At 37.6% G+C, this 16,149-nt stretch overlaps 1 protein-coding gene across 2 annotated transcripts in view; it reads left to right on the top strand.

The window, feature by feature from the left end:
- Arhgef12 (Rho guanine nucleotide exchange factor 12) overlaps positions 1-16,149 on the top strand; it is a 131,549-nt gene that overhangs the window by 47,800 nt on the left and 67,600 nt on the right. The window contains exons 2-4 of one of the 2 annotated variants that reach the window (XM_005347146.3): positions 5,058-5,081; positions 6,121-6,206; positions 8,334-8,390. In XM_005347146.3, coding sequence (XP_005347203.1) covers positions 5,058-5,081; positions 6,121-6,206; positions 8,334-8,390 — 167 coding nt within the window. The remainder of the gene's footprint in view (positions 1-5,057; positions 5,082-6,120; positions 6,207-8,333; positions 8,391-16,149) is intronic. The other variant, XM_005347148.3, reaches the window with a different exon arrangement.

Here is a 16,149-nt window from a genome sequence, read left to right as displayed (position 1 = left end):
CTAGAACAGTGAGCTGTTTATGTGAAAAAAGACAAACATTTGTCTGTAATGTCTCCTGTAAAAATTATAAACATAATGTATACCTAAAAGTAAAACAAATTTATCAAACTATCAGAAGAAAATACAAAGCATTTGTAACTTGGGGTTAGGCAAAGATTTCTTGGAAGTGTGTGTAAAATGTCTGTAAAGACCCAGCTTCTAAGAGGCATGCTCAGAGAGACCAGGGCTTAGGAGTTTGGTATGTCTCTGAGGCCACACATTCAACACAAAACAAATGCAGTGATTTCTTAAACTTTCCATCATTTCACCTTTAGTTCAGTCAAACTGAGACTCTCTTTGTACATAATTCTTTTCACAGACTTGTTAAGAAATTTTTATCATTTCCTCATTCCTGATATATTGATAGGGTTAGTAAAACACACTTTCGTCTGAAAATGTTACTTCTTTGTTACCACTCTTTATCACTTACCAGTTTGTGTATCATCTAACCTGTGACTGCTGTTGTGTGCTTACTTTGTTTGTTTTGCTTAAAACAAGCAGGGATTCTCTCGCCCACATACAGTCAGTCACTTAGGCAGCAAAGTAGTGCTATTTGGTTATTTGCCTTATAAGATCTATTGTTAGAAAAGTCCCTGCTGCTGTGTCCTTAATCCATTAAAGGTAGACATGAATGCATGGGATTAATGCATCCAGAGGAGCGGTTGCCATTCCTTTTCTGTTTCTCCAGGATGCAGGCTAACTGCCTTTATCTCTAGTCTAAACTCCCATGTGGATTCCTTCCTGTTAATGAGTTCATCCTGAAACTACAAGGGGGAGTTTTTGCTTGGAGTTAAGTGTGTATTGTTACAGTCTTGTCACTGTACTGAAAAACTGTACCTAGCCTGAATATTTATAAAGGAACTAAATTAAGTAGCCATATTATAGAACAGATATTTTGAAATAATTATGTTGTAGGATTCAGTTTTCAGTAATGAAAAAAGAAAAGAATTTAGAATTCTCCTTTTCAGATTTTCATTTATTTGGAGGCTCTATCTGAAACAAAAGCCAAGCCATTCTAATTATGAGGAGCTTAGAGTTCTTCCCCTCTCTTCATTCATGATAGACCTCGTATGAACTCTGAGGGTCTTAGGTTAAAGTCAGTGCTGTAATGAAATGTTAATGATGTAAAATATGATATGTTTGTTGACTGAGTTTTCTGTCCCACCTGGTCCCGCAGTCATTCAGCTCCAAAGAAATACACAGAGGTCTACATTAATTAATAAACTGATTGGCCTATTAGTTCAGGTTTCTTGTTAATTCTTACATCTTACATTAACCCATTATTCTTATCTGTGTTAGCCACGTGGCTTGGTACCTTTTTTGATGAGGCAGTCACATCTTGTTTACTCTATGTCTGGTTTCCTCTGTGTCTGGGTGATGACTGCAGACTGAAACTTCTCTCTTCCCAGAATTCTCCTGTTCTTATCCTGCCTATACTTCCTACCTGGTTGCCCCACCTGTATTTCCTGCCTGGTTGCCCCACCTGTATTTCCTGCCTGGCTACTGGCCAGTTGACATTAAAATATTGACAGGGTACAGACCATTGTCCAACAGCAGTCCCCCCCCCCCTTTTTTTTTTCAAAACAAGAACTCTGAATTGAATCTTGCTTGTTTAGCTTTCTTTTTTTAAATTTATTTATTTATTAAGGATTTCTGCCTCCTCCCTGCCACCGCCTCCCATTTCCCTCCCCCTCCCTTGTTTAGCTTTCTTCCTGACCATTATCCATACAACTTATAACTAACACTCTAAACAAAGACAAACATCCATAATCTATATTATGGGAATGTGGGTGTAGTTTTCCAGACTATTTCTGACTGGGGGTGCTGATAATCTTATGGGGACCTAAAGAAAATTTAAGATTATGGTCAAGTTCTGACTGGCTTATTCTGTGAGGCTTGATCATCTCAGGCAGCAGTCTTGAAACTGTTCTGGATGCAGAACTCAGAGGAAACTCCAATAGAGGTCCTCTGAAATGTTGGATCATCTGGACCATCTGCTTCTATTGGGGATTCTTCAGGGGAGACTTCCTTGGTCAAACCTAATTTTTCTTAGCTCAGAATGAATCTACAGCTCCTCATTTCCTGTGGAAACAAAAGCAAAACCTCTTCTTGAAAGTAACATACATTTTGACTTAAATTTTGAAGTAAAAGCATTTAATTAATCCAGCAGCATTTGTAATCAGATGACTTTTAGCAGCTGTTGTTCCTTCCTCAGCCATTAAACCATTTAAAGACAACACAATAACATATAGTATCCAGACTCTCTGTGTATTTTCCTTCTTTACATGGCTTTATTTTAAACTCCATTTCTTTTATTTTTATTTTTAATTTTTGACTTTTTGAGATAGGGTTTCTCTGTGTATCTTTGGCTGTCCTGGAACTCCCTCTGTAGACCAGGCTGTCCTTGAACTCACAGAGATCAGCCTGCCTCTGCCTCCCAAGTACTGGGATTAAAGGTGTGTGCTACCACACCTTGAACTCAAAGACATCCCTTTGCCCCTGCTTCCCAAGTGCTGGGATTAAAGGTGTGTGCCACCACATCCAAACTTTTTATTTTTTTTTCTTTTTTCCCCCAAGCCCACATTTTTTTAAATACACTGTAAACCATTTAGAGGTTCTCTTCTTCTTTGAATCTATCTCTATTGTATATATCTCTTTTTTTGAACACATGAGTCTTTAATTTGCTAAGTGATATGGCTAGAATGTCTTATTTGTTTGCTTAGAGAGTGAGTCGGCCAGTGGTTCCCAGGCAGGTCTTAAATTCCTGGGTCAGATGATCCAAGTCAGCCTCTCAATTAGTTGGGATTACAGTGGCATGTGCAACCATGTCCAGTTTGATGTTTTACTAAGTGAAAGTTACCAGGTGATATGTTTAGTATGCATTAATTTTCATAAAAGAGTTTTGTATTATATGTAGAAATCCATGTAGAGAGCAAAAGAAATCATTCTGTTACAGAGAAGAGAGTCTTTGCTTCATAGGAGGCTTCACGTTTTGGAAAGGATATAATCTCATTTCTAACTCACTTGGGAGTGAAGTTCTCTTGATTGTTATTTAATATTGATATGTAATTTAATAATTTGTTTAGTAATATTAGCATTGTAGTCTTATGTATAAAGTGTATTAGAATAAGTTTCATTTTTAGGCCAGGCGGTGGTGGCGCACGCCTTTAATCCCAGCACTCGGGAGGCAGAGGCAGGCGGATCTCTGTGAGTTCGAGACTAGCCTGGTCTACAAGAGCTAGTTCCAGGACAGGCTCCAAAACCACAGAGAAACCCTGTCTCGAAAAACCAAAAAAAAAAAAAGTTTCATTTTTAGTAGCTAAGAGAGAGAAAATAGAATTAATGGTTTATGAATTTTAAATGTCCTTCTCTTAAAGGATTATCAGGTGACACAAGAACATTTACCCCTTGGTTGTCCTTTTGGGATTACCTGTTTTCTAGAACAGTGTCCTCTTGATTCAGAATCCTTTTCCATTTATCACTGTCTTTTTTTTTTTTGAAAAGTTTTTTTTTTTAAATCTCTATTGAGCTATACATTTTTTTCCACTCCCTTCTTCCCCACTTCCCTTCTCCCCTCTCTTGTGACCCTGATGCTCCCAAATTTGCTCAGGGGATCTTGTCTTTTTCACCTTCCTATGTAGATCCATGTATGTCACTTTGCTGTCTAAGTTCTCTGGGGTTGTGGCCTGTAGGCTGATTTTTCCTTGTTTTATGTCTAAAAGTCACTTATGAGTGAATACATATTATATTTGTCTTTCTGGGCCTGGGTTACCTCACTCATTTTTTTCTGGATCCATTCGTCTGCAAATTTCAAGATGCCATTATTTTTTACTGCTGTGTAGTACTCCGTTATTCAAATGTACCACATTTTCTTTATCCATTCTTTGGTTGAGAGACATCTAGTTTGTTTCCAGGATCTGACTATGACACACCATGCTGCTGTGCACATAGTTGAGCACATGTCCTTGTGGTATGACTGAGTGTCTTTTAGGTATATACCCAACAATGGTATTGCTGGGTCTTGAGGTAGATTGTTTTCTAGTTTTTTGAGAATCGCCATACCGATTTCTAAAGTGGCTGTACAAGCTTGTCCTCCCACCAGCAATGGAGGCGTGTTCCCCCTAACCCCACATCCTCCCCAGTGTAAACTGTCATCAGTATGACTCTCTTTATGTTAACATGTGATATATGTTAGCATGTGTGGAGATTTGTAGATGCTTTGACTCTTTCTGTGAATCAGTTTGATTTAATTAAGGGGTGAAGTGACTCTTTAATTAAACTTGTCTATTGGGGTTTGTTTGGAAACCAAACTGCTTCTATGATAAATGAATTGCAGTTATTCACCAAGAAGCCTCTCTGGCTAGGGGTATAGTATATAGGCCTCTTATCCCCAGCCTGATAGAGGCCATAGCAGAAGAATCATGGGTTTGAGGACAGCCTGGGTTGTGTAAGGTGACTCTGTCTCAACTTTCCCACCCTCAAAGAAATCAACCAAACAGAAAAATCAACCCACTTCCTCTTCTAAAGACAGTGTCTTACTCTGTAGCCCAGGCTGGCCCAGGACTTGTTATGTGGTCCACACTAGCTTTGTATTTGGAACTGCCTTGACTCTGCCTCCGAAGCTGAAGCCTTGTACTGCCATGCCTAGCTGTAATATTTCTTTAAAAAAAGACAGCCAGGGGGAAACACTTGGTTCTTTGAGCTTCAGAACCCAGAAGAACAAAGCAAAACCAAACTTATCCTTTTGTTTTCTACTTGAGGAACATATTTTTAGTAGCTAATAATACTCCAAAGGTATTTTCCCCCCAAATTTCTGTTATAAAAGCTAAAAATAAATGAGAATGAGATTGAAAGAACAGGTTGAAAAACAGAGCGGGACCTCTGACCCCGTTGTTGTCTTGCTTTGGGAAAGTTAGTATAAGATTGTAATGCCTTCATGCAGTCAGTAGCTGTGATAATAGGATCTTTATAAGGTAAACTAATGACAAATATTTGTTCTTGTTTTCCCTTTGTTTCAGGTTTCCCCTCAAAAAACCTATAAGGTAAGTTGTTCAGTTTCTTTTATACGGAAGTTGGAGTTAGACTTTAATTAGAAGCATTCCTTTGAAATGATGGGGATTTTTGTGGTTTTTGAGAGCGTGGATTTAAGTAGTACAAACTTTCATAATGCTTCACAGATTTCAAATACAACAGGTGTTGCATATTTTTTCTGGAACACAGCCTTGTTTTGATAATATTTTCAATGTTTTTAATATAAGCATTTTAAAAGTTTATTCAAATTGACACTTTAAGGTCACTCCCTATGAAGAAATTTAATTTTAAAGCCTCTGACTGTTTTGAATTGTGAGTTGCTCGGGGAGGTGAAAATGGATCGCTAGTTTGGGTATGTGTTGTCACTGGAGTGCCTTTTGCTTCCTTTAATGAACTTTGGCACTGATTTAGTTTTAATTATTATAAGACAATAATGGGAAAAATACTGAAAAGACGCAGATTTGTTTGTGCCTGTGGCTGTTGCACACACTGTGAGCCACCATGTGGTTGCTGGGAATTGAGCTCAGGACTGCTGAGCCCTGTGCTGAATTCTTTGGGGCAATGTTTTCTGGTTGTTAAAAGGAACTGTAAAAATCAGTAAACTGTAGGCTGTTATTCTTAAGAATAAAATTAATGATAAATACTGCTACTACTTGAGGAGCTTTCATAATCAAGAAAATAGATTGTGTAGTATATATGGCATAGGTGGAATTGTAAAGATCTTTGAAAAAATAATATAGAGACCTATGCTATTATAAGACAAACTTAGTGTTTAGTTTTTTTGTTTGGGGCCAAGAAAATGTTTCAGTGGTTTAAAGGGGCTTGCTGCTCTTGTAGAGGATCAGATTTTGGTCTCCATCACCCACATTGGCCAAATACCAATTGCAACAGACCTAATACTTTCTTCTGACTTTCATGGTTACCTGCATACACATGTGAAAATAAACACACACACGCACACCATAAAAATATACATTTGTGTAGTTTTTTTACATGAATTTTTTTGTTATGCTTTATTTTACAGTAAATATTTGATTTTTTTTAACTTAGGCATGGAAGTATTTTGAATCGAGAGTCACCAACAGATAAGAAACAGAAAGTTGAACGCAGTACATCCCATGATTTTGACCCCACAGGTAAAAATACTCTTGTTTTTCCAAAGAATAGTGAAATTCCGAATCATACAATTTAAGTGAATTGAAGCATTCAGGTGTGGTTGTTTCTACCCCTTGGTCATGCCCTGCAATTATATAATATTGCTGCAATCTACAGGAATGAATGCATGTTGAACTCAGCATTGTAGACGCCACAGAGGAAGCATCATTGTAGGAATCATGAAAGTCATAGAAATAGTGGTGTAATGATTGGAGATTGAGGGTACACCGAGGTCTTAGAGTCAAGATGAGTCATGGCATAAGTACTACTCGTGTGTCATAAAATGAAGGATGTTAACATCTGGGAACTTGTGCATTCTTTTAGAATTCAGGTGTTATTGCTGTGAATTATGTAGCTGCGATGCAACTTGAAAAAATTATAATTACCACATTTTGAATAAGCAAATGAATAGAAATCCCTTTATTTCATCTTTCCTACCCACCATTTTTTTTTTTTTTTTGGTTTGTGTTTGTTTTTAATTTTTGAGACAGGGTTTCTTTGTGTATCTCTGGAACTTGTTCTGTAGACTAGGCTGGCTTCGAACTTAAAGATCCACCTCACCTGCCTCGATTGCTGGGACTAAAGGCATGCACCATCACTGCTCGACTTGTAATGTTTTTGTTTGTTGAGACAGTCTTCTTCTGTAGGTCAGGCAGGCCTTAAATTTATGATCTTCCTGCTTCAGCTACCCTAGGCATGTGGCACGGTGCCTAGCAGAAATCCTTCCTTTTCTTCAAGTGTTCCGAACTCAATGGTTTTACAGCCTCCATCATGCTGAGTTTTCCTAAAATTTTCATGTTAGCCAATGTAATTTATATTCTTTTTTTTTCCCCCTTTGTTTTTTCAAGATAGGATTTTCCCTATGTAACAGCCCTAACTGTCCTGGAACTAACTCTTGTAGATCAGGCCAGCCTCAAGCTCATAGAGATCTGCCTGCTTCTGACTCCTGGAATTAAAGGCATGCGCCATCACCGCCTGGCCCATAATTAATATCCTTAATATTATACCCGACATTGAATTCTGCTGTTTTTATTTTCTTTCTCCTTGTAATCTTAGTGTTTGGTTTTTCTATTTGAAATTTATTTGTTCTTTGAGCATATATTATTTTATTTAGTTGCATGTCCCTGTGGCAAAAGATAAACAGTACACCATTCTGAGATGCATAAATATGTTTCTTAAAGAATTCTTACTATTACCAGTCATGATAGCACATGCCTCTAATCTCATACTCAGGAGGCAGAGACAGGCTGCTCTCTATGAATTTGAGGCCATTCTGGTCTACAAGGCAAGTTCTACACAGAGAAACCCTGTCTCAAAAGGCAAAAAAATTTTTTTACTTAGAAATATTAATTTTAAATATTTAATAGAATGTTGATGATTTGTGTGAATAATTGAAATATTTTATGTGTTTTAGCATAGTTTTCTTAATTTTGAAAAAATATTGTAAGCATTTGTCTAAGAAGGGAAAACTAAGAAGTAAGTAATGAATTATTTGCTTTACATGTTGGGTAGTAGTAAAGAAATTAATAATTATTTTAGGTGGCTTTTGTGGTGAGAGTAGTAACATGTCAGAGATCTCCATGGAAGCTCTGTGCTTTTCATGCCCAGATTCCAGGTCATGGGCTCAGAGGTTTATAGTTATTTCTATAGCCAGTTATTGTCTTTAATAATGGTCACAATTTCTTCCCCAATTCATGAAACTGTCATGATCCTTTTAGTCTTGTTAAATATATTCTGTACACTTGTCTATGAGACACCCATTTCCAAAGACAGATCTATCTAAGAGGCATTATACTTCATGGTGAACTGAGTATAGCTTGAAGTGCTTTTGCCAACTCTACAATTATCAGATGAGATATTGTGTAGACTATTCATGTGTTGTTTTGTTTGTATTTTTTATTCACTGTCTTTTCTTCCATAATCTGTAAATATGTCATTACCTGTGCTGTTCATGACTGACTTCTAAGTTCTATCACCTGTGATGTTCATACTTCATGTTTGCACGATTTAACTTGATCATGACTCATTCTTTTATTCCCCATAAAGTTTCCCCCTTCCATTGGTCTCCATATTTTCTATATCTCTCCTTTTCTCCCGCTCTTGTGCAGATAGTTCCTCCAAGAAGACAAAGTCTAGTTCAGAGGAAAGTAGATCCGAGATCTATGGTAAGCTGATGTAGCTAATGTGGCCTTGCACCTTTGCAGCTTGCTTCATTCTGTCTCATTTTGTTTTGGTAACTGCAGCCTTTCTTGTCTGCTCTGCATGGCATGATCTTCTGCAGGGAAAGGGAGCCTGGGGTTCGATGTGGCTGTAATATGGAAGCTTAAGATGATAAGAAACTAACATGATAGGTTGAGAATAGGCCGTGTTCCCCATTTCCCCCTTGTTTGTCTTAGGAAAATGGGGTCAGGAGCCTCTGAATAGCGTGGATGGGTTTTGAATTATTGCCAGCCTCTCTGGTCTCATTCACAGGTTTTGAATTATGTAGAATTTAAGCAACATAGTCATTTCTTATAAGAAGAGTTCTGACATTATTTAAATGTGTTAGCAGTTCTTTGAAGTTTTTGTTTTATCTTTTATTTATAATTTTTAATTGTTTTATCACCTGGAAAAGTCATCCTTATAAAATGTATCTCTAATTGCAAAAAATTTTAAGTATTTTATTTTTAGGCTTAAAACATGTGTTCCTTCTTTCTGAAAGTTTTCCTGTTAAAAACATAAAGAGTAAGTCTAACCTGAATGATGAGTGAACACAATGAAAATCCAAGTATTTCCTTCCAGACTCTGTCCTGCTGTCCTAAATACAACAAACCATTAAGAAGTTCATGTAGATCTTTCCTCTTTGTTTTTTGAAGCTCATTGGAGCAGGGTTTTATTGTGCAGCCCCGGGCTGCTCTGGAACACTCTTTGTAGTTCAGCTCACCTCAGTCTTGCGGTGTCCTCCTGCCACTGCTTTCTGAGCACTGGGATGGTAGGCCTGCACCATCCCTAGTTAGGTTGTTAAGGGAAGTAAGTAGGTAAGGCATTGTCTGGAACAAAACTCTGAAAATCCTCAATGGAAGACTAAGAAGATGAAGTCTTCTCTAACAAAGCCAAAATTTGTTGGGTGGAAGTTTACTTAGGTGTATTTGTTTCTTACTTGACCCTATATGAGGAAAAAAAGGAAGGAATTAATTGTCCATACTTCTTCGAGAATATTTGACAATTTGATACCTGCTGGCATTTGATACCACTTAGTGCCGTGAAACCTTAGTATTTGGTTTTGAAACAGTTAGTACTTTATGTTAGGTACATGTTCATAACGCTTTTCTGTTCAAAAGGAAATGTTTACCAAGCCTTGTAGCACATTGCATTTTTCCTTTCAAGTTTCTTTTTTTGTTTGTTTGTTTTTGTTTTTTTGAGATAGGGTCTCTCTGTTTAGCCTTGGAGTCTGTCCTGGATCTTGCTCTGTCACCAGGCTGACCTTGAACTCACAGAGATCCACCCACCTCTGTCTCCTGAGTGTTGGGATTTAAGGCTTGCATCACCACCGCCCAGCTAAAGTAGTCTTTAAATATTCTGTGTTTCTGTTGTAAGATTCTTCCTGTACTTTTTGTTTGCTGAGGATTGTGAATGTCATCTGTGTGTCTCTTCCTTCCCAGCAGCCTGTTTAGTGTTGCAGTTCACTTTGCTCACCAGTTTTCTAGGTCTTTGCAGTGTGTGTAGGAGCTTGTTCATGTTGTATGAGATTAATGATTTGGAGTCTGACAGAAAATATCGTGCCAATAATTTTCTTAGAGTGATAGGAGTTTTATACTAGTCCAGACGCGCCGTTGCCTGGGGGAACAGAAGCGTTTTGAGTGGTGCTCAGGAAGTAGGGTGTGGCCTCTTAGTGCATTTGTCCCTTGAGAACCCTTGAAATTCCTTTTTTGATTGTTGTTGAAGGAACTGAACTATGACTCCTCAATAAACATTCATTAGAGAGATGAGTTAATTAAGACAGCTGGCATGCGAATGCTAGCCTCTCTTTGTGAACATGGTGTGTGCAGTTAGCTTAGGTGAAGAGTACACACTAGGGAGTCATGGAAAGACTGGAAATAGGGCATGACTTAAGTAGAGTCCCAGCAGCCAAGGGCATCCTGCTCAGTGAGGGTCTTGTTAGAAGCCCACTTCAAGCTGTGGAAAGTGTACATTCTCTTCTCTTGGGATCAAATTCTTTAGTTGGGTGCCCGGTATAGATGTCACTTATAATTTCAAACTCACTTTGCCATTTTTAGAGCTGCTTTGAGGGTTAGATTGACTTTGCCCATTTGAAGAGGAAAGCAAACTTTGTAAAACTCCAGTGTAGTTTGGTCAACATTCCATTGTTCTCCTGTACCTTTTGGAGTTCATTGCATGTGTATGGATATATTTTCTGAACTGTAATTTTAATATGCCCAATTTCTTATTGTATGTACTGTTTTTTTTTTTTTTTTTAAGATAGGTGCTCATATAGCCCTGTATAGCCTTCAATTCCTGATCTCTGCAACCACCTCTTGAGTGCTGAACTTGCAGGTCTACACCACCATCCTGGGATGTTGTTGCTGTGAGACAGTCTTTCTATGTGATTCTGGCTGGCCTTGAACTCAGTAGTAGTCCAGATTGACCTTAAGCTCAACACAACTTCTTAAGAATTGGGATTGAAGGCATATGTCTAATACTGTAATGAAGAACTTGGTGGACTGCTATGGTGGTATGAAGGAATCTGTAAGAATAAGCTATGTCTTTTAAAAGCTGTCTTAACATACTTGGGCTGCCATAGCAAAATACCATAGTCTGTGTGGCTTAGAGAATAGAAATTTTATTTTTTGAGCATTCTAGAAGCTGGAAGTTTGATATATAAGTGCTGCTGTAAGCTGGTGGGGTTGCAGATGACTGTTTTCTTATTCTCCCTTTACATGGACCTTCTGGACAGAGACTGAGATTCTGGTGTCTCTTCTCGTTCTGTCATGAGAGTCTCACCCACATCACCTCCTCTTACTCTGCCTATCTCCAAAAGCCTGCCTGCAGATACTATCACGTTAGGAGGTAGGGTAGCAACATAAGTTTTGAGTGGAGATGAACATTTAGACCATACTAGAAGCAAACTGTTAGCACAAGTATCCCTTACCTGAACTGCTTGAGACCAGGTGTGTTTAGGATTTTGAAATACTTTCATATATACAGTGCATTTGTAGAGGTGGAATTGAAATCCTGGCATAAACTTTGCTTGTATTTCATACATACACACATACATACATACATACACATATATACATATATATACTAAATATACATAGTCTGAAGGTAGTAGTTTTAGTAATTGTGAATGGTCGATTGAGGTTTATCGTGTGTAGTTAATGTGAAGCTTTTACTGTGATATTATGCTGGCATTCAAGATATTTCAGATTTTTGGAATATAGAATTCAAATTTTTGTATTAGGAATGATCAACCTGTGCCTGGATATGGTTTGTGTATTTCAGAGAGTAATTTTTAAATATTATGTGTTTCTCTCATTCAAGTTTCTTATATCTTTAAAAGGAAAACTCTTGGTTTGACTCTTGCTCCCACCAACTTATTATTTTCTTTGTCCTTCAGCTTGCAAAGAACATTCTACCCGGCTAGCTTACACCCGAAATAATCACACAGAAGCTGTATTCATTAAAACACTGCTTGGCCCATTAGCCAATAGTTTCTTAATGGCTAATTCTTACGTATTAATTTAACCCATTTCTATTAATCTGTGTATTGCCACGTGACTGTGGCTTACTGGCAAGATTCTAACCAGCGTCTGTCTCAGGCAGAAGATCCATGGCTTCTCCCACTCTGCCCTTCTTCCCAGCATTCAGTTCTGTCTTCTCTGCCTACCTAAGTTCTGCCCTATCAGGAGCAAAGCAGTTTCTTTATTCATTAACCAATGAAAGCAAGATATGAACAGAAGAACCTCCTACACCATTTCCCCTTTTCTGTTTAAACAAAAAGGAAGGCTTTAACTTTAACATAGTAAAATTACATATAACAAAACAGCTATCAAATAAGAATTACAGTTATAATACTTGTATTTACTTTATCTTTTATCATAACTAAGGAAAACTATAACTATAAATTCTTCAACTCCACCAAAGACTCCAGAAGGATATATTATTACCTAAGTAAACAGGAAGTGTATTGTAAAACTCTAGAATTGACAGAGACATCTCACTGCCTGGACAGTCACCCAAAATTTTTCTGTAGTGTTGGGGCATCCATCTTTATCCTACAGGCCCATAGTATCCAGCAGACTTTTTCATGAAGCAGGAAATTTCAAAGACAGTTTTGCCTATATTGGCAGTTTGCCAGTCACTTTTTTCTGTATCCTGCAGAATGTCTCACAGACTCTTTTATGAAGCAGGAACCCCTAAGGATCATCTCACTTTTAGGCAAGTTTAGCAGTCATCTCTCTGTGGGTATTGTATGTCCAGTGAAGCAGTCCAGGCAAGAGCAGTTTCTTACCCAAATGGCTAGCAAACTCCATAAGGAGCCTCTTTGATGTCCATCTTCCTCTTGAAGTAGCTGGTGCTGTCACGAGCAGATGCGTCTCATTGTCATGAAAAGTCCCAAGTTAGTAAAACAATTTAAATGCCATATTTTGTAGTCTTTGAAAGATATTAAGAATACCTATCTGAAATATATCTATGCACATCTAGAAAATCTAACTAACATGACTACAAACTTGACTATTATAAATGATTATCTATTAACCTATATTTTTTTAATTATACATTGCATTTTTAAATGAGCTACACAATTACAGTACCTTAAGATCAGAAATACATATATACATATCAAAATTGACCTTAAATTTGTATCAATAAATCAAGATTTATACCAATGCAAATTATTCATATCTATATCATATCCCCCTTTAAAGGTAAAAGAACATTTATAGACAATATTTGAGAATATGGGCGTAGATTTAGCCATACTGCTTTGTGCTGATTGGGGGAGCTGTTAATCAGGTCTTTTATGGTGTATCCTGTGTACTAGTCATCTCAGTCAGCAGTTGGATGTTCATGGCAACCTTTCAGGAGGGTGTGGTCTATGAGACCATATTTGCCTGGAGGCTATCCACAGGTTCTCACCTTCTGTGAAAACAAAAGAAGAACCTCTTTTTCAAAGCAACATATCCTTTTTTTTTTTTTTTTTCCCCGAGACAGGGTTTCTCTGTGGCTTTGGAGCCTGTCCTGGAACTAGCTCTTGTAGACCAGGCTGGTCTTGAACTCACAGAGATCCGCCTGCCTCTGCCTCCCAAGTGCTGGGATTAAAGGCGTGCACCACCATCGCCCGGCTCAGAGCAACATATCCTTACACCCAAATTTGGAAGTCATGATAAGTTTAGAATATATATGCTGGTTTAGCTTAGCAGCCCATACAATGAAATGTCTCTCTGAACTTAGCTCCTTTACAGTCAAAAAATTTAAAGAAAACAGTAATATACAGAATCCAGACTCTCTTCTTTTACTCTTTTCTCTTCTTCCTTGAAATCTGGCTTCTGAACTCACACTATCTTAAAGGTAAATCAAAATATCTTGTTTGAGAACCTGTTAGTGTTGTCTGCGTTCACACCTCCTCTCAACTGCTCAGCAGTGCTGAAACCTTTTCTTGCTCTCTGGAACATTTCTTTGATCTGATTCTTTTCCTTTTGTTATTGTGTTGTCTGTTTATTTGATTGGCAGCTCACTTTAACCCTACAGGTTTTTGTATGTGTGTGCATGTGTGTTTGTATCTCTGTTCTTGTGTGTATACACATGTGTGTTTTTGCCTGTTTTGTGCCAATGTATGTATACATTTGTGTTTGTGCCCATGATCCTGTGTGTGTGCATGTGTTTGGGATTAAAGACCTCTGCTACCATGTCCAGCTTTAGATTCATAACTTTGTGCACCTCAATTTCATGTTGATTCTATAGCCTGTTTTGACCTGTCAAATTAATATTACTAAAATAATGGTTTTGTTATTCACTTACTAGGCAAGCACAGATGTATACTGTACATTGTTTCCAATTTATCATTCTGCTCTAATCTTCTGTTCACATCAGAGTACCAGGCTGCTTCCAGATATTTATTCCTGAGTATGTCCTGGTCTTCTTGTTTTGCTCAGTGCAATTCCTCTTGTCTTGAGTGTTTAGTTTTCCTTCTGCAGTTTCTGATACATCATTTTCATGCAGTTAAATAAGAGGAGTAAGTTTGAGATAGCAGTTGTCCTTCGTGCCTTAGGAGGATGTGTTATATTCTTGAGCTGTAAAAAGAGTGAATTAAGTATTCTTACCAGAATAAGAACCATATGAAGGAAAATTTTGATTAATTAGCTATATTTAGCCATTCTGCAGTGTGTGTTTACTTCAGAACATTATATTATAGACAGAAAATAACACACAATTTTGTCAATTAAAAATTAAATACTGCTTCCCTTGCAATGCTTTTCTAGGATTGCTCAGCTACATTTGTTGTTTCTGAACACTGGCGTTTGGCTTTGTGTGGAGTTGCTTACATCTGTACTCATTGTTGCAAATCCCATAATGCCTGACTTGCTGGAAGTGAGTTTTTGAATGAACCATTGTTGAAATCAAGATGATGTATTTTAGTAGAGAGAATAGATGGAATAAAATCTAGACTCATCTTAATTGGCTCTTTTCTTCTCTTCCAAAAAACTTTAAAAGAGAAGAAAATGTAGTGTAGAAAGGGATTTGTTTCTGGTGGGCATCTGAAAGAATGAAGTCAGTGTACTTGGAGCTTGAGGTTCCTCGTGTTGGCAGTTTTGTACATTTGGAAGGCAGAAGCTTCTTAATCAAAGGATTATCAGCGGTCTTACTCATAAAACACGTACGTCTGGCAGCAGTTTAAAACTGAGCTGTTTTTATTAGGTTGCACATGGTTTTTCTCCACACCCTTCCCTGCAGCTAATTCTTAAGAGGTGAGACTTAGAGAAGTTTGTTTGTTCATGCTATAAAATAAAAGGTGAAGAAAGACTAATGTTTGATTTTTAAAGCAAATGTGGTATGGAAGGCTTAGCATATTGCCTTACATGTTTAACACTTCAGTTTCTTTAAATTTACTATCTGGCACTATAGTTGTAACCCTCTTTCAGGAATATATTTATAGTAGAACTTGAGCATATCTTCTCAGCAATTTTCGGACTTTTTACTGCTTTTTTTCCCCCTGCAAAGCATTCCAGAGATTAAGTTTTTTTCACTTTCAAAATACTCTCATTGGTAGTTACCTGTTGAGTAAGATGCAGTTTTAGATGGGCATGGCAGTGTGCTCTTGTAAGCCCAGCAGAGGAGGACCACAGATAGTGAGTTCAAAGCCGACCTCCTCAGCCACCTAGCAATATCTGTCTCAAAACAAGGAAGTAATTTTTGTTTGTTTGTTTGTTTGTTTTGTTTTGTTTGAGATAGGATTTCTTTGTGTAGCTGTGGCTGTCTTGGAACTTGCCTTGTAGACCAGGCTGGCCTGGAATTTACAGAGATCTGCTTCCCTAGTGCTGGGATTATAGCTGTGTGCTTCCAAAAACAGTTTTTATGTTGGTTTTATGTCTATATTGTTATATCAGAAAACTGTTCTTTGTTATTATGACAAAATACAACTTAGGAAAGGCTAATGTTTGTGTAAATTTGATAGAGCATCTTTGCGTCACTAAGTGAATAAGCCTGATCCCATGATTAGCTTTGAGGTGAAAGCTCAAAATCAAGACAGGAAATAAAGAAAACTTTATCAGTAGAGGTATTATTAGTTAGGGACAGGTGGGCAATTAAATTGTTACAGCTGGAGAGTTACCAGGCAGATCATTTATTACCATGCCCTTAAGTTGTTTTTCTACTGTGAATAATCTTCAGGGCTATGATTTTTCTTATTAAAAATGAGATGATCTAGGGTCCAGAACTAGTCAA

This window comes from Microtus ochrogaster, chromosome 5 (genome assembly GCF_000317375.1).
Source record: "Microtus ochrogaster isolate Prairie Vole_2 chromosome 5, MicOch1.0, whole genome shotgun sequence".
Taxonomy (NCBI): Eukaryota; Metazoa; Chordata; class Mammalia; order Rodentia; family Cricetidae; genus Microtus; species Microtus ochrogaster.
Note: the sequence above shows the minus strand (reverse complement) of the source record. Positions and strands in the feature narration are given on the sequence as shown.